This window comes from Agelaius phoeniceus, chromosome 35 (assembly GCF_051311805.1).
Source record: "Agelaius phoeniceus isolate bAgePho1 chromosome 35, bAgePho1.hap1, whole genome shotgun sequence".
Taxonomy (NCBI): Eukaryota; Metazoa; Chordata; class Aves; order Passeriformes; family Icteridae; genus Agelaius; species Agelaius phoeniceus.
This window is the reverse complement of record NC_135299.1, coordinates 182,470-204,344: the sequence shown is the minus strand read 5'-3', so window position 1 is coordinate 204,344 and position 21,875 is coordinate 182,470. Positions and strand designations below refer to the sequence as shown.

Here is a 21,875-nt window from a genome sequence, read left to right as displayed (position 1 = left end):
TCTTCCCTCAGGATGCTGGTGGGCAGCAGATTGGTTTCCTGCTGGGGAGCTGTGGCATTGCTCTGGCCCTCACCACTGAGGTGTGTCTGAAAGGGCTCCCAAAAACCCAGAATGGAGAAATTGTGCAGTTTAAAGGTGAGCTGGTTACAGATTGGCTTTTGTTTGTACTTCTGCTGCAGCTGAACCACCTGAAAGGAGCTGTCAGGGCTCTGAAGGCACTTGGAGGGTAAAGGGGCAACTCCTGATCCCATCAGCAAAATGTGTAGGATTTGTTTGTGGTGTCTGACACAGCTGCTCTGCTCTTGTGGGGCTCACAAGGAGCCACCCCCCAACCAGGCTTGTGCTCAGGTCCCTTCAGTGGCATTTGGCAGGTTCCAAGGCAGTTTTATTCACAAGCTTTATTTAGGAATGCTGCAGGGATCTTCCCTGAGGAGAGGAAGTACCTGGTTGCCCACTGAACTCCCTGATGAGAAATGAGAGGAACCTTCTGGCTGGTGGCTGGGCTTGGCTTGGAATTTAGCTTGTGTAACTGAACTTGGACAAATGATGGGGTTTAGTGTATTCTTGCAGAATATAAATCCCTCAATAAATAAACTGATATTAATGTACCGTTTAATTTTGGCTCCAGGTTGGCCCAGACTCAAATGGGTTGTGACAGATTCAAAATATCTCTCCAAATCTCCCAAGGACTGGCAGCCCAACATCTCAGCAGCAGGAACTGAGCCAGCATATATTGAGGTAAGTGCTGAATGGGGAATAGAAAGTACCTTCTGTGAGCTGAATTTAATGTTCTAATCACCAGAGGGAGAATAGTTTCACCTCACTCCCTTCAAATTCCCACTTCCCTGCCCCTGAAACAAGCCTTTCACTGGGGACATCCTGCTGTGAAGCTCATTTTGGGTTTGAATCCCTCTGTGGCCTTGAGCACTGCTTGGAATAAGTTGGAGAATTGTTTTTGTTCCAAGAAAGTGAGGGATGGAGACAGCTGAGCTCTGAGGTGGTGCTTGATAACCCCATTTCTGCCAGTGCTTGAGCCAGCAACACTGGAATTCTCTGTTCTTGCAGTAATGCTGATTTTTGTTCCTATGCCAGAAGGTAACTTGTAGGGATTGTGTTGGTTTCCTCAGCTTTTACTGAGACAGGGCAATTGGGAGGTGTTTTAAAAGATTTTATTCTATTATCAGTCTTGATGAGTAGCAAGACACAAGGAATGTAAACCTCAGTGCCATTCTGTCAGAAGCTAACTTGTTTTCTGGTTACAATACCTTATAAATTACAGTAACCTTTTTCAGCTTAAATGCTGCTGTTACTTCTAACACCAATCACCTCTGTTTTTTCCTACCTGGTCCTGCTACAATGCATCTCTCTCAGTTCAAATTCTCTAAAATTATGTAAGCTTTCTATCAAATTTAAAAAATTCCTTGCAAATCCATTTCCCACAGGATTGCAGCAGTTTCAGTGGTGGTTTAGCCAGTCTGAAACACAGATTGGTTTTTCAGTTTGTTACAGGGGCAGGAAGAGATGTTGTGAGCAGCAGTGACACTGAAATAAACACAACATTCATTTTTTCTCCCATCTCCATGGAGATTTTCCATGTGTGCCACCACAACCACCATCTCCTCAGGTCTAAGCTTTCACACAGAGAGAAAACTTTTTATTTCCACGTGGATCCTGTGATTTAACCTCCTTAATTTCTCTCCTCCTGAACTCCCTTTGACCTCTGTCCTCGCAGTACAAGACCAGCAAGGAGGGCAGTGTCATGGGTGTCACCGTGTCCCGTGTGGCCATGCTGGCTCACTGCCAGGCCTTGTCCCAGGCCTGCAACTACTCTGAAGGTGGGTGAGGGCACAGAGCATCAAAGGTTGACAGCGTTGAGTGGTTGCCTCTCACATCTTCAGCAGCTGCCTCTGAGTAACCAATATTTACTTCCAAAAATAAAATTTGAAAGTGTAGATTAATTCTCCCCCCCCCCAAAAGTAAAAATTAGCTGTGGTGTTTTTCCATCCAAAATGGCATCGTTTTCACTGCCATGATGAAGAGGAATAAAAAGGGGGATTTATATAATTTCTGTGAATTTACTGAGTCTGTTTTGATGCACCAAAAGAGGAACAAATGAATGAAAAATGGAGCATTTTCCACCAAGCTGGAGTCCCCTCTCACTGCACTGATGGCCCATAGAAATATCTTTCATTGCTGATATTGTGTAAATACCAAAGTTTCTGGGGCAGGGGCTGTTCTGGTCCTGTGAGGGTTTTTGGGAAAGCCAGAAATGGAGGTTGGGAGGTGCTGGTGGTAATCCAGAGGGTTTTGCTGTGGGTTGTGGTTTATTCTGGTCTGCCTTGTAAATCTAAGCTAATCCCTACATCCATGAGTGAAACTATTTATAGAGCTGTAGCTCACACAGGTTTAAAATGCAAAGTTTGCCTTTAGAATCCATCACTTGAGCTCCCATCACTGCCGAGCTCCCCTTCCCTGCCCTGCTCCAGACCCTTCCTGTCCTGCTGATGCACATCTCAGGCTGGAATGTGATTTCCAGCTGGCAGCTGGATTTCCAAGTGTGATTTCCTTGCAGCTCTCTGGACGTGTTCCTGCTCAGGCATGGACGTGCAGTTGTTACTGTGCAATCACACAGGGCCCTGGGCTGCCCCTGGAGCAGGGCAGGGAGCAGGGCAGGGATGCTCATCCTTGTGCAGATTCCAGAATTAGTGATGGGCACAGCTGTGCTGGCACGTTGCACTGACAGCCTCACCTTTCTTTTCCCAGGTGAAACCATAGTGAATGTGTTGGATTTTAAGAAGGATGCAGGGCTGTGGCACGGCATTCTAACGGTGAGTCGCTTCCAGAGCTCTCTGCAATGACAGATTCATGATTACATGGGATAGTAGGAAAAATTTCTTCCCTGTGAGGGTGAGCAGGCCCTGGCAAAGGGTGCCCAGAGAAGCTGGGATCCCTGCAAGTGCCCAAGGCCAGGTTGGATGGGGCTTGGAGCACCCTGGGACAGTGGAAGGTGTCCCTGCCATGGCAGGGTGGCACTGGATGAGCTTTAAGGTCCCTCCCAGCCCAAACCATTCCAGAATTTCATGATTCTGTGGTAACAGTAGCATTTGAGTCCATGGCTGGGAACATTACCTGTTAAAACAACCATTTCTGTTCCTGCCAAATCTCCAGTTCTCTGGGGGAACAACAGAATCGTCCTGACTAAACCTCTGTGAACTCCTGAAGTTGATGAGCTCTGGGGGTGACTCTTATTTCTAATAACTCAATGAAAGCTTTGGGATCCCTTTCCTAACAATCTTTCTCCTGTTTTTCAGAATGTAATGAACAAGCTGCACACTATCAGCGTGCCCTATTCTGTGATGAAAACCTGTCCTCTCTCATGGGTGCAGAGGGTTCATGCCCACAAAGGTAACTTGGGGGGATCCACAACTTCAGCTTGGAGTTCTCAGGATCCAGGAGTGAGGGGCATTAAAATCTCAAATGCCTTAAGCCCTTCTTGCTCCTCCATGGCAAATCTCAGGGGCCAAGAGTTTCACTAATATCCAAAGGTAGTTGATTTTTATTTTGCAGTGTTAGATACGATTTTCTAGATGCAGTGATTTTCTAGATCCTCAGGCGGGGCTGGAGCTCATGTCTGTAGCAGTCAGTGGGAGATTTTAAGCCCCCAGTCGTGTGCATACTTGTAAAACTCCTTGCATTGGTGACCTGCCAGAGGTTGGAACAGGAATGTGACAGCTTGGGAGGACAGGGGGCTTTGCCATTTATTTCTGTGCACAAAGTCCTGATGCCATGTCAGTGGTGGGGAGCACAATGGGGATCTCGTGACTTGGAGCCAGTTTCTTTTATGAAACCAAGGAAATGGCAGAGTGCAGCAGGAGCCCTTGGTCCCTGGCCTCCCTGAGGGCTTCCAGAGAGTGATAATGATTTATGGCCTTTGGAGGAGGAGCTGTGATGGTGACAGACCCTGGCCCAGGTGGTGGCAGTGCCACAGCAGATGCCATTGTGTGCTGGCTTTGCTGTTACTGCAGCCTCAGTTATTTAAGGCTTCCTTGCTTAGCTGAGAATTCCCTCATTTGGGGGTCTCACACCGTGTGAGTTCTACAAAAATAACTCTTGGAAAGCTTTGATTTTTGCCCTGAGGTGGTGTTTTGGTGTTGTTTGCAGCAAAAGTCGCTCTGGTGAAGTGTCGGGACTTGCACTGGGCCATGATGGCGCACCGGGACCAAAGAGACGTGAGCCTGAGCTCGCTGCGCATGCTGATCGTCACCGACGGCGCCAACCCCTGTGAGTGGCCCAGCCTCTCTGCAGGGCCTGGCAGCAGGAGCAGCTCCCTTGGAGCTCTCCTCTGGGGCACAGCTCTGCCTGCTGCTGCCTGGGCACAGGACAAGGGCGTTCCGAGGTTTTTGTGTTGCCATCCTTTGGGCTGTGAGGGATCCTGCAAAGCAGGAAAAGGGACAGTTGAAGGGGGAGCAGTGTTTATAAAATCAGGGAATTGTTCAGGCTGGAGAAGACCTTTAAGACCATCAAGTGTAGCTCTTCACCAGCACCATGTTCACCACTAAACCCTGTCCCTAAGTGCCACATCCACATGTCCTTTAAATCCCTGCAGGGATTGTGATTCCACCTGGGCAGAATCCACTGTCTGAATGTCCAGTCTGGGCTTGTTCCAATGCCTGACCATCCTTGGAGTGAGGAGATTTTCCTTCCTGTCCAACCTAAACCTCCCCAGCCCAACTTCTTGTGCTTCCTCCTGCAGTTTCCCAAATCCTCCTCCTGACCCTTCCTGTAGATGGGCATGAAATCAATATCTGTGAAGTCCTAGTGGCATCTTTTCTTTCTTCCTAGGGTCTGTTTCCTCCTGTGATGCCTTCCTGAGCTTGTTTCAGAGCCATGGGCTCAAACCAGAGGCGATCTGTCCCTGTGCCACCTCCCCCGAAGCGATGACCGTTGCAATCCGGAGGTAACAGATTGAGTCAGCCACCCTGGGCTTTCTTCACACTTGGGGTTGGTCAGAGTTGATTTAAGCATGTAATAAACTCCTCTGACATTTACTCTGTGTGCTCAGGTACTCAAGTTGCTGAGCTTTAAACCTCCCTCCTGAGATCCGAGTGATTTCTGAGGTGTGTGACAGCTCAGCAGTGCCTGAGCTCTGCTCTTCCTCCTCCTGATTTCCACAGCTGGGGAGGTGTTCTGAATCTGAGATGAGATTTGAGATCATTTGGATACTCTCATACTCTGTTTCTGTCCATTGCTGCCTTCTGTAAGAGACAGGGGTGGGAGCTGGGGTTTGCCATGGGGTGAGAAAAGGAGCTGGCAGAGGAGCTGCAGTGCCCAGGAACACAATTCCTTACAGACTGAAAATTTGGGTGGGGATCCTTACTGCCAGCACAGTTTGAAATGATTCTGCAAAGCAGAGACACTGAACACACCTCTTTCTGTTGCTGTGCCATCTCCATCTGAGTCTAACACCAGGCTGGGGGCCTGATTGAGTGCATTTGTTCATTTTGTGTCCTTCCCAGGCCTGGAGTCCCCGGGGCCCCTCTGCCAGGCAGAGCCATCCTGTCCATGAACGGGCTGAGCTTCGGTGTCATTCGGGTCAACACCGAGGATAAAAACTCTGCTCTCACTGTCCAGGACGTCGGGCACGTGATGCCAGGAGGTAAAAGCAGGCAGGAGATTGATGGGAGATGTTTTTGGGGATGTTTTAGGAGCAGAATGGGTCAATGCTCTCTCCCACATCAGCCTCAGTGTGGGAGAGGTGGGGCAGTGCCAGACTCAGTCATTCCTGTCACGATTTTTAAACGTGTCAGTTCTCACACAGGGCAACATTTGGGAGCTGTTTTTAACAAAGCCTGATTTGTCCTAGGCATGATGTGTATAGTGAAACCAGATGGGCCACCCCAGCTCTGTAAAACAGATGAGATTGGTGAAATCTGTGTGAGCTCCAGAGCAGGAGGAATGATGTACTATGGGCTGGCAGGGGTGACAAAGAATACGTTCGAGGTATGTCTAGCAGAATGCATCTTTCCTGCCCCATTTTCTGTGTCAAACTGGTGCTCTTGTACAACCCCTTGGGTTTGTAACTGAAGCGTTAATGCTGTATTTTATAAACGTGCACTGGAAATCTCCTTGCAGTTAGAGATACTCAGAGTCCCCTCCATAAACGTCTCCCACCCTGGCTGTAGTGAGGGTTCCCTGCCCTTCTCCTCTTCCCTTCACTCACGTTATGTGAAATTCTTGGGGTGGTTTTCCTCCACGATTTTGGGGTGGCTTGGGAAGGTTTTTCTCTCCTCAGGCCTCCAGTGTCTCCCTTGTGTTGCAGGTGATCCCTGTGAACTCCTCTGGCTCTCCAGTGGGGGAAGTGCCCTTCGTGCGCTCCGGCTTGCTGGGATTTGTCGGACCCGTACGTGAGGCAGCTCAGAGCCTGCACTGCTCTGGCCCTTCAGCGTTTCAGAGAAAAGCTTTTGGGGAGGGGGGATGTGTGAGAAGAGCTCGCTGTGAGCTCCTCACAGTTGCCTCCTTGTCTTGCAGGGCAGTTTGGTGTTTGTGGTTGGGAAAATGGACGGGTTGCTGACCGTGAGCGGGAGAAGGCACAACGCCGACGACATCGTGGCCACGGGACTGGCCGTGGAGTCAATAAAAACAGTTTACAGAGGAAGGTCAGCACAAGAAACCCCATCACCTGCTGCATGTAACACAGCAAAGCACAAGCTTTAGTACTTTCTTGGATTTCTCTTTGGTAGCTCAGTTAAAGTAAACGTATTTTTGATTTAGGTAGTAACTGCCCTGATCCTGCCCAACACAGATCTTTTTCCCACTGTCCAGCCTGGCTTTTCATCAAGTCTGTGCTTTAGGGAAAGCAATCAAGTAACAAGATAAGTCAGGCACATGGAGAAATTAATTCTCTTGTCTCTGCTGACTGGCGCAGCAAAGAAGAGTTTCATTAATGTCCAAAGATATTTGATTTTTATTTAGCAGTTGTGCATACAATTTTCTAGATCTTCAAGCAGGGCTGGAGCTCATATCTCTGAGACTTAGTGAGAGATTTTAAACCATCCTGTAGGTGCCTTTAAATCTCCTTTCATTTGGGCTTTGCCAGAAGTTGGAACAAGAATGTGACAGCAGGTTGGGAGAACGGGGGACTGTGCCATATGGAAATTCCATCAGAAAGTGGAATTAACCCCTTAAATACTCCCCAGCCTTTCCTTTTGAGTCAATGTTAATTGTCTGATGCTTTTTCTCTTGTTTTTGCCCCATGGTTATTTTAACAAGTGTGAATTCTGTGAACAAGCCCTGTCTTTAATCTCTCCTTGGCCTCCTGTTTCTGAGGAGTGAAGCTGGAGTGTGGCTCTGCCCTTTTCCTTAGGATTGCTGTGTTCTCCGTGTCTGTGTTCTATGACGAGAGGATCGTGGTGGTGGCAGAGCAGAGGCCAGATGCATCTGAGGAGGACAGTTTCCAGTGGATGAGTCGGGTGCTGCAGGTACAGCCAGGAGAAATCCTGCAGCTTTTGGGGTGTGGGCAGAGCAGAGGCCACCAAGGGCCCCAGTGGAGGTCCCACAAGCTTGGCCATCCCTCTTGGCACAAGGTGTTCGTGCAGGGTCACAAGCTGTGTCCAGGCTGTTCTGTTGTGTCCTGAGGGAGCTGGAGTGACAGGACAAGAGGAATGGCTTCACACTGAAATAAGAGGAATTTAGGTTAAATTTTGGGAAGGAATTCCTTGACCAGTCTGGGATTCCATGAGTCCCAGAGAGCAGAGGGGCTCTGGCAGTCTCCTCTCAGAACCGCAGAGCAGATCTCTGCTCAAGCTTTGGAGTTCTGCTTTTAGTCTGGATCATGTGGAGCTCAGAGTTTGGCTTCAAAGCCACCCTTTTCTTTGGAGATGCATTTTCAGCAGGGACCAAGTGGGCAGGGAAAGGCCAGAACAGCTGAATGAGTGTGGTCCTAAAAGAATGAGTAGCAAGTAGTTCCTTTGAGGGCTGCCTGCACTGCATGTGTGCCATTCCAGGAATGACATTCAGGGAGTGAAGTGTGCAAGCTGGGGTGGAAAACCAGGGAAGTACCTGGTGCTCTGAATAATGGCTCAGATGCCTGAATGCTGAGGCGGGCAGGAGGGAACAGAGTGTGATGGTTCAGAGGAGACAGATGGATGCAATCCCGAGATCAGAACCGTGTGATTCATCAGGCAGCCGTGGGTATTTTGGGATTTTTGGTCATGAAGGATTTAAAAATGGATTTGGTGTCTATGAAATGGGCTGTAAAGGCAGGGGTGTACCCAGCACTTCAGGCTCACTGCAGGACTCGCTGGTGGCACAGAGGTCAAGTGGGATGTCAGTGACTGACTCACAAGCCCAGGGATTTGTCTTGCAGTGTGTCAGTGCCTCAGCAGCAGCAGGCTGTGCCCAGGAATGCCAGTGACCATCTCTCCTTTCTCTAGGCCATTGACAGCATTCACCAAGTGGGTGTTTACTGCCTTGCTCTCGTGCCAGCCAACACATTGCCAAAAACTCCGCTGGGGGGGATCCACATCTCCCAAACCAAACAGCACTTTCTGGAGGGCTCTCTGCACCCCTGCAACATCCTCATGTGCCCACACACTTGTGTGACAAACTTGCCAAAGCCCAGGCAGAAACAGCCAGGTAACCTGAACCTCTTTTGTTTGGTGGTGTTGAACTGGGGCTCAGTGCTCAGCCCCAGGGACCTGGGTGATGTCTCCTCCCTGTCCCACGTGCTGGGGACCAGGGCCTGTCTTGTGCTCCACGGCTGGGGCTTGTTCCAGGCCTCTCTTTGCGTGTGTTAGTCAGGAATTTTAATTCCCACCTTTGAACTCACTGGGATTCTCCCTCCTGGTGAATAGGCACCAGCAATGCCTGCTGAACTCCATCAGGGAGGCTCATTCCCAGGAGCACTGCAGGGATCCTGCAGGGACTCTCTGTGCCTTTGCTCTGCTCCTTCCCAAAGTGCTGCTGTCTCTCCACAGGTGTGGGCCCTGCCTCTGTGATGGTGGGGAACCTGGTTGCTGGGAAGAGAATCGCTCAAGCCTCTGGGAGAGATCTGGGTCAAATAGAAGACAACGATTTAGTTAAAAAGGTAAATCAGTGTTTGTGACAACTGGAGAATGGGAAGGAGCTTTCCCTCCTGTGTGCAGAGCAGCAGTGGGGAGCACTGAAGGAGAAGCTGGTGTTGAATTCCTTCCTGTCTCTTCCAGCACCAGTTCCTGACAGAAGTGTTGCAGTGGAGAGCTCAAGCGACTCCTGACCACCCACTCTTCCTTTTATTGAATGCCAAGGTACAGTCAGTGCTGGGTTGTTGGGTTTAAGGTCCATGTGCTATCCAGTGCCGCTTGGAGAGTCTTTAAAATCTTTTGCCCTCTGCAGTGCCTCTCTTTAACCTCTGTATCAGATTTTGCCCATAGATTTTTAACTTAAAACTTGACCCTTTGACCCTCTAGGTCCCTTCAGCAAATGGCTCTCATGGTTTGACACTTCATTTTAAAACTGAGCGTGTTTGTAGGTCCCACTGGTTCCTGTATCAGTTAATGGTGTATCCCTTGGTGCCACCATCCCTATCAATGGTGTTGAGTATATTCTGGCAAGGTTCTGGTGCAAGAAGACCTGAACTGACTCCCTGGAAGGTAGAATTTTCTAGAGCAGATCTAACTCCATCTCTGCCCTTCGGTACTGTAGTGGATGAGTGGCTCACTGGGCGCCAGCAGCCTTTAGGTAGAGATAACTCTTAGCTGTAGCCTCCTGCTAGCCAGCAAGCTTGGGTTTTTCTCAGAGCAGCCAGTTTGTGTTGTGCCAGCCCCTGTTCAGAGCATTTTTGTCTCCTTTCAAGGGAACCACTGTGTGCACGGCCACCTGCCTGCAGCTGCACAAAAAGGCTGAGAGAATCGCATCAGTGCTGTGTGACAAAGGCCATCTCAATGCAGGAGACAATGTGGTGCTTCTTTATCCTCCTGGTGAGTGAGTCCCACTGGGGAAACACAGCCTGGCCTTGCTTTGGGATCTGGAAATACAGGAAGGGCACTCAGTGCTAGTGAGAGGTGCTCACTGGTGTGTCCTGACTGCCTTTGGAGTCATTTGATGTTCTTTTCCTCTATGATGGAGATGCTTTCCTATGTGGTTCCTTCATTGTCCCCATTCCCTATCCCAAGCTTTCTCAGCTTCCTTGTGCTGCCCTTGCTGCTGGGCTGCTGATGTTGCCCACGTGTGCTGTGGGAGGAGCAGCAGTGCCCTGCTGTGCCCAGGGGTGTAGTAAACCCCATGGATTTAGGAAAAGCACCATGGAGGATATGAACAATAGGAATGCTGAAACAGCAAAAGAAAATTCCTGTTTTCCTGTCCTCCGCCCTTAACCTATCTCTGTAACCCTATAAGGCAATGTCATGTTAACCCCTTACCCATTGGTCAAGCTTGGATCCTTTCCAACCCTATAAAAGAAGCATACTGTACCCCATTAGGGGAGAAAGAAGAAGAGCAGAGACCCTTCACAGACCCCCCCAAATAAAGCCATCTCTGTGGAACAGCCTGCGCCTTCTCCTTCTCCTCTCTCTCCGTCTGCTGCAGCCTCCAGCCCAGGGCTCCACTACCTAGCAAGCAGAGCTGAAATCCTGAGAGCTTGCAATCACTATAGAGCTGATAATCACCATGCTTGCAAGATGGTAGCCCTGAGGCCTTGGCATGAGCGAGCCAGCTTCGGGCACCCGGTCCCTACCCAGGGACTGAGCCCCTGAGCCCCATTGCTCTGCTTTATGATAACCCCAAAGAGAGGTTATTGCAGGGGCCCCTCCCCAGTGTCCCCTGTGCTGTCCCTGCAGGCATCGAGCTCATCACGGCCTTCTATGGCTGCCTGTACTCGGGCTGTGTCCCCGTCACCGTGCGCCCACCGCACGCACAGAGCCTGGTGGCAACGCTGCCCACAGTGAGGATGATCGTGGAGGTGAGTGCAGCCTGGGCTCCAGGGGTGACACAGTCAACAGAGCTCGTGGTGGCTGTGTCAGAGGGATTGAGGCACGTCTTGGAGCTGAGGGACAGTGTTCTCCTTCATAAAATGTCAGAGAGAGAACCCCCTCCTCACACACAGAGTGCAGGTGCTTTCTGAGAACACCAACGTGGTGTTGCCACCCAGAATTTCACCTTGACACTCCTTAATGCTGGGGAAGTCCACATCCTGCAGTTAAGTCACTTCCCAAGCCCAGTAACCAGGGGACAGCATGGGGAAGAAAGCTGGATCTTGCTGTTACACCTTCTCAGCTGCTCTAGAGGTTCTGCCAGGGTCTGTGCAGGCTGGGCTGCACTGGGGGTTTGGTGAAGGAGAAGCAGAGCAGAGTGTGCAAAAGGCAGAGAAAAGAATTCAGGTCTGCTGAAAGAAACTGGCTGTAGATGATAAAATAGTCCCTACACATCAGCTCTTGCAGAGGCAGTGCTGCTGGGACGTGCTCCTGCCTCTTTGTTTCAGTGAGTGTTCCCCTTTGCAGGTCAGCAAAGCCGCCTGCATCCTCACAACCCAGACCCTGATGAGGCTGCTCAAGTCCAGAGAGGCAGCTGGTGCTGTGGATGTGAAAACCTGGCCAACCATCATTGACACGGGTGAGCTCCCTGGCCAAGAGGCTCCTTGAAGTCCTGTGGAGGGGTGGCTGGTGACTTCCAAAGGGACTGTCCCACATTTCATTGAGTGGCTCTTGAAAATTTGTTTGAATATGCATAAAAGCCATCCAAAATGTGCCCTTGTTCACTGAGAACTCTTCTGTATTGAGCTGTGCATGGGAAATGATTACAGTGATTTCTGGAGACAGCTTTAGTCTGCTTAAGACAAGGACAAATTGGTATTTTCTCCCTTTTCCTGAGAATAAATAATTTTCTATGTGGGAGCTTTGGCAAGAGTTTTGCCATACACTAGCCTGTCTTTTCTGGAAAGAGATTTAATGGAAGGCTTTATCTTTCATCTCTGGTGTTTTGAATTGGTGTCCTCCTTTCAAATACCAGTCAAGTAACCCAAATTAACCCATTTCTTTCTCTCTTGCACAGATGACTTGCCCAGGAAGAGGCTGGCCCAGATCTATAAGCCACCTACACCTGAAATGTTGGCATATCTAGATTTTAGTGTTTCCACAACAGGCATGCTCACAGGAGTAAAGGTATAGTGACGGGTTAGGGGATGGGCATTTGTGTCTTGTATTGCCTGCCCCTCTGAGCCACGTCCCCTTGACCTCCACCTCCAAGCTGTAGCTTAAACAAAGACCCTGATTTTCTTCTAACAAAGCTGTGGGCTTCAGTTCACTGAGCTCTGCTGAGGAGGGCAACAGGTCTGCACAGTGGAGCCAGGAATTCTGCTGCTGCTTCCCCCTGGGGAGAGCAGCAGAGCTCTGAGCTCCACCAAGAGCAGCAGAGGGATGCAGTCAGAAAAAAAGAGGATAAGATACTGAAAAGGAAAGTCTTAGACTGTTGTTAGGGCTCATGTGGGTTTGGAGTTGGAATCACAGGACAGTCAGGGTTGGGAGGGACCTCTGGAGGTTCCCTCATCCAGGGCAGGGTCAGGCAGAGCAGGTGGCACAGGAACAGGCCCAGGTGGGTTTGGAATGTCTGCAGAGAGGAAGATTCCAAACCCACCCTGGGCAGCTGTTCCTGTGCTGCCACCTCCATGGAAAGTTCTGGCTCATGTTGAGGTGGAACTCAAACAGCTGCAGCTTCAAGTTTAGCTGTTGGTGTCACTGTTGGTGTCACTGTTGGTGTCACTGTTGGTGTCACTGTTGGTGCCAGGGCTCTGCAGTCTCTGCTGTGGGAGCTCAGGAACCAAACCATGGCCTTGCCTGCCCACAGCTCTCCATAAGCTGCCTTTGCTGTCTCTGGGGGACCCTGGCTGCTGTCCTGGCCCCAGCAGTGTCCCCCTGTGTTGCAGATGTCCCACGCTGCAGTCAGTGGCCTGTGCAGGGCCATCAAGCTCCAGTGTGAGCTCTACTCCTCGCGGCAGATTGCCATTTGTCTGGACCCCTACTGCGGGCTGGGATTTGTGCTCTGGTGCCTTTGCAGGTAGGACTTCCTGGGGACAGGGGCAAATTAACTCTTGGATGGTTGGAAGTGGGAAATGGGTGAAATTACAGACGTGTTGACATTACAGAATGGCTTAATTTACAGTAAGGGGGGAATTTGTCTTGGAGCTGACAACAACATGTTCCCTTTTGCTGCAGATTAGCAAGATGTTATCCCATCTTGATTATGTGTGTTTGTGCTGCCAAATATTCCTGGCTTCAGAATGTTTCTCTTCCCTTTCTTCCTTGATTACATGTTGCAATAAGGGAGGTTTTGTTCTCTGTGGGGTTGAGCCAGTTCTCTTCCTTCACTGTCAGTGTGTGTTTGTGTGTGGATAAATTGTTATTCTTGTACAGTAAGTTGCATTTTTAAAATGTTGCTGCTCCAGTTTGCCTCAGCTGCAGTCCCACAACCTGCCTTTGGACTAGCAGGAATGTAAAATGTGCGGATGCAGTAAATATTAATTTAAAGACAGCTACAAGCTTCACTAAAATGTTTTCTCCCTAATGTTCTTCACAGTGTGTATTCTGGACATCAATCCATTTTAATTCCTCCTATGGAGCTGGAATCCAATCTTTTTCTCTGGTTATCTACTGTCAGCCAGTATAAAATAAGGGACACTTTCTGTTCCTATTCAGTCATGGAACTGTGTACAAAGGGACTTGGAAACCAAGTTGAAATGTTAAAGGTAAGAAACATTTCCTGAGTGTTACGTCACGTAAATTAAGGAAACTGGGAGTAAAGCAAAGTGATATAATTGTTAAACACAGATTTTCCTGTTGCACAAATCTCCCTGGGAGAGGAGAGGACTGGGGAGGAGCAGGGGCTGTGGCAGTGCAGGGAGCACCTGTCAGGGAATGCCAGGGCAGCCCTGAGCAGGGAGGATCCATCCCAGCGCTGCTCTGCAGCAGATTCCTTATGTAACAGTCTGCAGTGGAGGCTCACACCAGCACATGATGGAAAGCACATGTCAGGAGAGCTGCTCAATGGAGGTGTGTTCTCCTTGGAGATGAGAGAAGGGAAAAAATAGCTCCATGCCATGCCTGAGGTGGTTTTTTCCCTGGGATTTCCTGGATTGTGGCTCTGTGAGATCAAGGCTCAGCCTTGTTCTCTGGCTGGCACAGAGCTCTGCAGGTGCCTGGGCTGTGTCACCAGGTGAGCAGCACACAGGAGCTCCTGCCTGCTGCTGGTCAGAGCATTCACCATAGAAGTAATAATGGATTCAGGTGCCAGTGTTGTTGAAGAGTCCATGCAATCCCAGTGGATGACTTTATTCTGCTTGGGTTTGGTTTCCATCTGTATAAGCAGTGACTCAGAGGTGTAATCTCAGCTGAGCAGCTGTGCTGAGGGCTGGGGCAGAGGAGGGAGCACTGTCAGTCCATGTCTTGCTCTGGCTGCATTTCCAGGCTCTGGTCAGGCACGATCTATAATTGCAAACAGAATCAGAGAGAGGGAGAGTAGCTCGGAACACAGGGACTGAGTTTGTCCTGCATTTCCTGGGTGATTTCATGGAATAAGAAGCAAAGATAACCTGTTGAGAGGGGCCAGGTGAGCAGCTGCAGCCTTTGCCTGGTGTTTGTGTGCAGGCCCGAGGCATTAACCTGTCCTGTGTCCGGACCTGCGTGGTGGTGGCGGAGGAGCGGCCGCGCGTGTCCCTCACTCATTCCTTCTCCAAGCTCTTCAAGGACATCGGGCTCTCGTCCCGGGCTGTCAGCACCACCTTTGGCTCACGGGTCAATGTGGCCATCTGTTTACAGGTGAGGCTTCCCAGGGCCCCTGGTTGTCACTGGCACCAGGTGCCAGGAGTGTGGGTTGTGTTCCACACTCCCCATCTGTGCACATTTCTGAAGCCCAACATCTGCCCTGGAGAGAACAGCTGGCACAAGATTTCAGCAGCTTCTCTCATTTTCAGCTGCCAAATCGTATCACAGATGCTCAAAACAAGTGAAACATGAATCTGAGCTGTTTATTCCCACATAAACAGTGCCTGGTTGGTCCAGGCTGAGAGGGCTGTGGTGTCTCCCCCCTCCCCAAGGCTCCTTCCCCACACAGGTGTTCCAGAAAGTCACCAGCTTACTCAAGGGTGCAGCTGCAGAGGTGGGGGGAATATCAGTAGGAATTCTGCTGCAAGAAACCTCTGGAAATGTTTCTGGGCTCAGGCAGAAGTTCCCCTGATTGATCTAAATACATCAATGTTTTTAAATATTAACTCCTCAGGGAACATCAGGGCCAGACCCCACCACGGTGTATGTAGACCTGAAATCCTTGAGACATGACAGGTACTGTAAGTTCACTTAAACCAATTTATGAACTGTATAAAACCCTGCAGTGGTGCTGAGTTTTCACACCACTCCAGACACTTCAGCTCTGTTTTCTCCCCTGACAATGTTTTTTTCTTGAACTTCAGAGTCCGTCTGGTGGAACGAGGAGCTCCACAGAGCCTGCTGCTCTCTGAGTCTGGGAAGGTAAATCCGTGTGTCCCCACCTCCCACTGCCTTTGTAGCTGGGAAGGACAGTCCTGTGCCATGGGAGGGGGTGGCACTTGGTTACATTGTCCCCTTGGATTTGATTATAAGGAATTACCCATTGATTTAGAAGTGTGTTTTGCTGGAGCTGTTGGGAGAATTGGTCTATTTTGCAGTAAATTAACCATATCAGGAGTGTGGGTTCTGGTATTCTTGAAATCAGGCTGTAGTTGGGATTTACTGTAGCTCTTACTCCCTCATAGCTTAACAGAAAGAGGTTTTCCTGTAGATTTTAGCTGAATTATTCAAAATCAAGGTCAGAATATCTTACCTGTGTGACCTTGGAGCCATGGGATACATCCTTACCCTGATCTTGCCTTGCTGTACCTGTCCTGCCTGTTTTATCCCTGTTTGTGATGTCCACGGGTGCAATCTTACCTTGATTGAACAGCCTGTGTGTTTTATTATGCTGAAGATAATCCAACAAGAATTGCACATTTCCTTCTTGTGCTCTTCAGATTCTGCCTGGGGTCAAAGTGGTCATTGTCAATCCAGAGACCAAAGGGCCTCTGGGAGATTCTCACCTTGGGGAGGTAAGTGCAGGTTTTGCTCCTTGGGGACCTTTTCCTGCTGCTCCTTGGGCTTTTCTCTGCTTGGGGACACTTTAGACCTGTGATACAGGCCTTTGTAAAAGATGAATTCTTGCTGTAGCGTTCAGAATTTGGGTATTGTTTCACTGTCAGGTTTAAAGAAAACCCACTTGAAAAGAAGCTTGTTCCACTCTAAATCTTGCAAATGGGCTTCCAAATAGTATAATTTACATTTGGCTTTCCTTTCTTTGGTTACACACCAGTATATTGATCTGTGTTGATGGATTATTACCCAGTTTTGGACTTGACGTGTTAAAAATCCACAATTTATTTACTCAGTGAACCCTCAGTTACAGTTACTGCCAGACTACATCTCAAGGTGCATTTTTAAGGTTCTGCAGGTTATTTGGAAGTTCAAGCTGAATTTTTCTGATCTGAAAAACCGCAGATAAAACCAGAACCTTCTTGTTGCGGTTCCTTTACCCCCTCCACTGGGCAGATGCTCCGTGTGGGCATTCCTGGGGGGATCTGACCCTTTCCCCCCTCCCTGCCCTGCACAGATCTGGGTGAACAGCCCCCACACGGCCAGCGGCTACTACACCATCTACGACAACGAGACCCTGCAGGCCGACCACTTCAACACCCGCCTGAGCTTCGGCGACGCCGCGCAGACGCTCTGGGCGCGCACGGGGTACCTGGGCTTCGTGCGGCGCACCGAGCTCACGGCGGCCAGCGGAGGTGGGGCTGGGGCTGGGGCATGGGCAGGGACAGCCTGGGCATCCCATGGGAGGGCACAGCTGGCAGGGGTACAGGGTACCTGGGCTTCGTGCGGCGCACCGAGCTCACAGCGGCCAGCGGAGGTGGGGCTGGGGCAGGGACAGCCTGGGCATCCCATGGGAGGGCACAACTGGCATGGACACGGGGTACCTGGGCTTCGTGCGGCGCACCGAGCTCACGGCGGCCAGCGGAGGTGGGGCTGGGGCTGGGGCTGGGGCTGGGACAGCCTGGGCATTTCTATGGGAGGGCACAGCTGGCAGGGACACGGGGTACCTGGGCATCCCATGGGAGGGCACAGCTGGCAGGGACACGGGGTACCTGGGCATTTCTATAGGAGGGCACAGCTGGCAGGGACACGGGGTACCTGGGCTTCGTGCGGCGCACCGAGCTCACGGCAGCCAGCGGAGGTGGGGCTGGGGCTGGGACAGCCTGGGGATTTCTATGGGAGGGCACAGCTGGCAGGGGCACAGGGTACCTGGGCATTTCTATGGGAGGGCACAGCTGGCAGGGACACAGGGTACCTGGGGATTTCTATGGGAGGGCACAGCTGGCATGGCCAGGGACAGCCTGGGCATTTCTATAGGAGGGCACAGCTGGCAGGGACACGGGGTACCTGGGCTTCGTGCGGCGCACCGAGCTCACGGCAGCCAGCGGAGGTGGGGCTGGGGCTGGGGCAGCCTGGGCATTTCTATAGGAGGGCACAGCTGGCAGGGACATGGGCAGCCTGGGCATCCCATGGGAGGGCACAGCTGGCAGGGGCACAGGCAGCCTGGGCATTTCTGATGGAAAGCAGAAATTGGAGCAGCCTGGGACAGTGGAAGGTGTGGGACTGGATGGGCTTTAAGGTCCCTTCCAATGCAAACCATTCTGGGATTCTTTAGCTTATACAAGAGACAATTTTTCTTTACAAAATCCCATTTATTCCCCTCCTGTCCCGTGTCCCCAGAGCGCCACGATGCCCTGTACGTTGTGGGAGCCCTGGATGAGACCCTGGAGCTGCGGGGGCTGCGCTACCACCCCATCGACATCGAGACCTCGGTGTCCCGAACCCACAGGAGCATTGCTGAATGGTAAAACACCCCTGAGCCGGGGAGCCATCCCAGCCCAGCTGAAATGCAGCAGTTTAGGCAAAGATGCAGGGTTTTAGCTGAAAAAAAAAAGTAGGGAAATTCAGGGGTTTTTGTGCTGCCACCAGCAGGTCATACACCTGATTTCCCATCTGCAGATGAGAGCAGACTCAGTGTTTTCTTAGTTCAACACAGAAATGATGGTTTCCTTCTCTGGGGTGTAAAGAGCCATTTCTGAGTCAGTGGCAGCAGCGTTGGGTTCCTGTCTCATACAGTTAGTGCTGAGATAGGTCTGATTTTTGTCACATCAGGACCAAGTCATGTTGCAGTTAGGCTGGAAATGTAGCCCAAAGCGGGTGATATCCACCTAAGGATAAAGAACTGAAAACTTTGGATCTTTGTGGCAACAACTTGGTTTTGTGTTGTTTTTCCTCTGTCATTTCAGTGCTGTGTTCACCTGGACCAACCTGCTGGTGGTGGTGGTGGAGCTGTGTGGCTGTGAGCAGGAGGCTCTGGATTTGGTGCCTCTGGTTACCAACGTGGTGCTGGAGGAGCATTACCTGATTGTGGGGGTGGTGGTGGTGGTGGATCCTGGAGTCATCCCCATCAATTCCCGAGGCGAGAAGCAACGGATGCACCTCCGGGACAGTTTCCTGGCAGATCAGCTGGACCCCATTTACGTGGCCTACAACATGTGATGGGAGCACAGAGTGGTCAGGGCGCTTATGGAAGTGAAGCTGGTGAAAATTACTAATACTTGAGCTAAAGTTTGAGGTTGCTGCCACATTCCCTCCCTCCCGTCTGGGGGTTTCAGTCCTGCTGGGGTGAAGGAAGTGGGAGAAGCAACAGCAAACGTTTGTAACAGTTTACTGAACCATGAGCTTTAGAGAACTGCAAAGGGGGAAAGTGGGTGAGCTACGAAATCCCCAAGGCCTTTACAGTAGTGTTACTTTTTCACCCGTTGTACATATTTGTATTTTTATCTAATCCCGGGTTAGGATTCTATAAGGGGTGGGTTTATTTAGTTAAGATAATAAACTATTAAGAAAAGGGTCATCAGAGTTCTGCAGTTCCCTACTCCATGATCTCCTTTGCATCTGGAGCTGTTCTTCCCACGGGATCACACAACTTATTGACAATTGTGCCATGACCAAATCAATAACTTACAGAATCAGAGTTACTTATTCATATAGAGATTTCTGGAATTTAAAAAGAATTTTGCCTATATTTTAAATATGTAAATATTATTATACATAATTCACTTAGATAGAAAATTAACTTGGCTAGTGAGGGCAGCTGAAGGTTGATGTTTTTAAGGACAGGTGACTTTTGTGGTCCTCAGCATCATGGCATTGGCTTAGGCACAATGTGAGATGCTCCCACCTTCCCCAGGTTTCTGATTTCATTTGCATCTTTATTCTGGCCAGAAGTGTGCAGAACCCTTTGGTTTTAAGGCACATCTTTCTCCAGGAGGCTGAATTCAGCATGGAACTGGGGAGAAATGGCAGTGCAGGGAAGGAACTGAGGGGCAGCCTCTGCCTCATCCTGGGGCACCAGGTGTGGAAATGGAAACCATTCCTCAGGCTGACACACAGGTGAATCCCTGCTTGTGCCATTCCTCTGGGATTCCTTCAGCTCCCTGCAGGCAGAGCAGAGCTGCTGTGAGCAGGCTGTAGTGGAAACTGGGAGCAAACAAAAAACGCTTTCCTCAAAGCATTCCCGAAAGAATGGGAGAATTCCAGGTTTAAGTCAGACACAATTTTACTGGAGGATCCAGCAATTCTGGCAAACACCTTGTTAAATAACATTGTGAAAATTGCTGTCCCAGCCTTCCACATCTCCTGTGTCAGCTCCAGCATTAGGGAATGGAAGAAAGAGAAACCTGAAAGCAGCAGGTACAAGCTCTTCCTGCTGGGAAGCAGGGCTGGGAGAGAGCTGGTGGTTGAGCTTTGACTCAAAATTATCTCTTTTTTTTTTAAAAGTTCTTCATCTTTTAACAGCAATTACACTTCTCTGGGTGCTAATATATGATTTTGGAAGCTTCAGGAGCTGCTACCAGATCCTGCAACAGGGTTTTTTGAGTCAGATGTGGTATACAGTGTAAATAAACTTTTCAAATGTTCCAGATTACCTCACAAAAAAAGTTTTTAGGCAGTTTTTAAAAGGTTTGTGGTGTGGACTTGGAAGATCCTGTGGCAGTTACTGGAACAGAGTCCAGTGGATCCACAAGCAAACCCCAGCTGTGTCCTTGAAAAGCTCCTGCTGCATCCTGGTGGCTCCTCACTGAAAACAGGAGCTTTAAAACTCAGAAGCTTCAAATGATATTTTTGAAAAATATTTGGTGGGGAAATAGGAACTGGAAGTTCTGTGGCAGGTCTGGACTTAAGGTTCTTTGCAAACACTTTGGTTTCAGGGGCACATTTTGGAACCTTGTCTGTGTTTTCCACCTGCAGAATATGCACAAAATCTACAATATATTTAGTTTTAACAAATTGAACACAAAGTGGGGACAGTGGCAGGTCAAAGACTAAAACACTTGGTCCTGCAGCTTATTTTGGGTGTAAAGTGCATAAAGGGTGTTCTCCCCTTTCAGCCAGAAAATTCCTGTTATTCCATGTTCTTTGTCACCATTTTTGTGTTTCCTGCATAGCCCAGGTTTGGCCAAGCAGCTTCACTCCAGTGTGACCTTTCCAGGAAAAACTGGTGGTCTTGAACCTTTTTCTTTACTCAAGGCTTTAGATAAATTGTTTCAACAAACATTTTTTGTCCGCTGAAGTAGATTTTAAGTCCAATCCCAGGATTGTCTTTTATTTTTATTCGTGATTTTTCACAAATAAAACAACGTGTGTATTAATTCCATCAAACGTGGCAGGTGAAATTCCTGAAATGGCATTTTTGATTTGTGACTGGATTGATCTTTTTTTATTTTTATTTTTTCCCTTATTTTTTGGTGTGGATAGGTACTGATAGCTTCCTGTGGTTTGAGGTTTTATCTTGCAAGTTCCCCATGTGCTCCAGATCTTCCAGCACGCTCCATTTCTGTGTGCTGGGGAACTGCAGGACAGTGCCCATGGGATGAGAGGACATTCCAGGGACAAGGAGAAGCTGCTCAGTTTGGCTTCCCTGAATTCCCTGAGCGCTTTTGAGAGTTTTCTGTAAATCCATTTCCCACAGCGCCGGAGAGGAGGAGGGATGGAGCTGGGGCTCTGGAACCCCCAAAATTCCACCGCCAGCTCTGCTCAGGACTGAGCCTTCCACAGATCATTCCGCTCCTCTCTCTGTAGCAGGGGATGGTATTTCCGTGTTTTTTGGGGAGCAAAGCAAGATCTTTCACTCCTGACATTGGCAGGTGGGCAGGGCTGGGTGCTTCTCCCAAGAATCAGCCTCTCCCCCTGGTGTGGCTGCAGCTGCTGGGCTTGCACAGGGCTCATTATTCCCTTTTCTTGCCCCTCGGGTTCCAACTTAGCTGCAGTGAAACTGAAAAACTGGGAGTTCTTCCCACTGGACTGAAGTGTATTGTGTGTTGTCTCACTGTTTCTGAATCTTCTCTGAGCAAACGCTGTGGGAACAGGACAGATTTGTCCCGTTTTGTTAGAATTTGCACTTCATTTCTGGTTTAAATCAATTCAGCTGTGTCCTACTAACTGTCCTAAAATAAGGTTATAAAAACCAGATCAATTTTAGCCCTAGATGCTTTTTTTTTTTTTTTTGCTTTTATTTCTGTCAACCTCTTTCTCATTGTCCAATCCAGACTCCGGCATTCTGTAATTATGTATAAAGGTTTTATTTATTTAAAACTAGATTAGTTACATTTTTAAATTTAACACCTGGCTGGACAGTGTCCCATTAACGCATTGATTGTGTTTCCTTTGTCTTGTGTTAATAAATATTGATGCCTGGTTGCTTGTTTAGTCCTTCCAGCGCTGTTTCCATGAAGGAATTTTATTTTT

General features: G+C 49.4%; 1 protein-coding gene across 3 annotated transcripts in view; it reads left to right on the top strand.

Moving 5' to 3' along the window:
• The window catches only part of DIP2B (disco interacting protein 2 homolog B), a 60,962-nt gene extending 39,117 nt beyond the window's left edge, over positions 1-21,845 (top strand). For all 3 annotated transcript variants that reach the window (XM_077192773.1, XM_054649204.2, XM_054649203.2), the window contains 28 exons: positions 12-135; positions 629-738; positions 1,733-1,835; positions 2,764-2,828; positions 3,312-3,405; positions 4,162-4,281; positions 4,843-4,957; positions 5,517-5,656; positions 5,864-6,000; positions 6,320-6,400; positions 6,529-6,656; positions 7,364-7,478; positions 8,433-8,634; positions 8,976-9,085; positions 9,204-9,284; positions 9,833-9,956; positions 10,815-10,936; positions 11,475-11,586; positions 12,025-12,134; positions 12,896-13,026; positions 13,546-13,714; positions 14,613-14,783; positions 15,244-15,305; positions 15,434-15,491; positions 16,010-16,084; positions 16,642-16,819; positions 17,805-17,928; positions 18,371-21,845. In XM_077192773.1, the coding sequence (XP_077048888.1) occupies positions 12-135; positions 629-738; positions 1,733-1,835; positions 2,764-2,828; positions 3,312-3,405; positions 4,162-4,281; positions 4,843-4,957; positions 5,517-5,656; positions 5,864-6,000; positions 6,320-6,400; positions 6,529-6,656; positions 7,364-7,478; positions 8,433-8,634; positions 8,976-9,085; positions 9,204-9,284; positions 9,833-9,956; positions 10,815-10,936; positions 11,475-11,586; positions 12,025-12,134; positions 12,896-13,026; positions 13,546-13,714; positions 14,613-14,783; positions 15,244-15,305; positions 15,434-15,491; positions 16,010-16,084; positions 16,642-16,819; positions 17,805-17,928; positions 18,371-18,623 (3,414 nt within the window). In that variant the 3' untranslated portion in view covers positions 18,624-21,845. The remainder of the gene's footprint in view (positions 1-11; positions 136-628; positions 739-1,732; positions 1,836-2,763; positions 2,829-3,311; positions 3,406-4,161; positions 4,282-4,842; positions 4,958-5,516; positions 5,657-5,863; positions 6,001-6,319; positions 6,401-6,528; positions 6,657-7,363; positions 7,479-8,432; positions 8,635-8,975; positions 9,086-9,203; positions 9,285-9,832; positions 9,957-10,814; positions 10,937-11,474; positions 11,587-12,024; positions 12,135-12,895; positions 13,027-13,545; positions 13,715-14,612; positions 14,784-15,243; positions 15,306-15,433; positions 15,492-16,009; positions 16,085-16,641; positions 16,820-17,804; positions 17,929-18,370) is intronic.
• Positions 21,846-21,875: the final 30 nt, after the last annotated feature.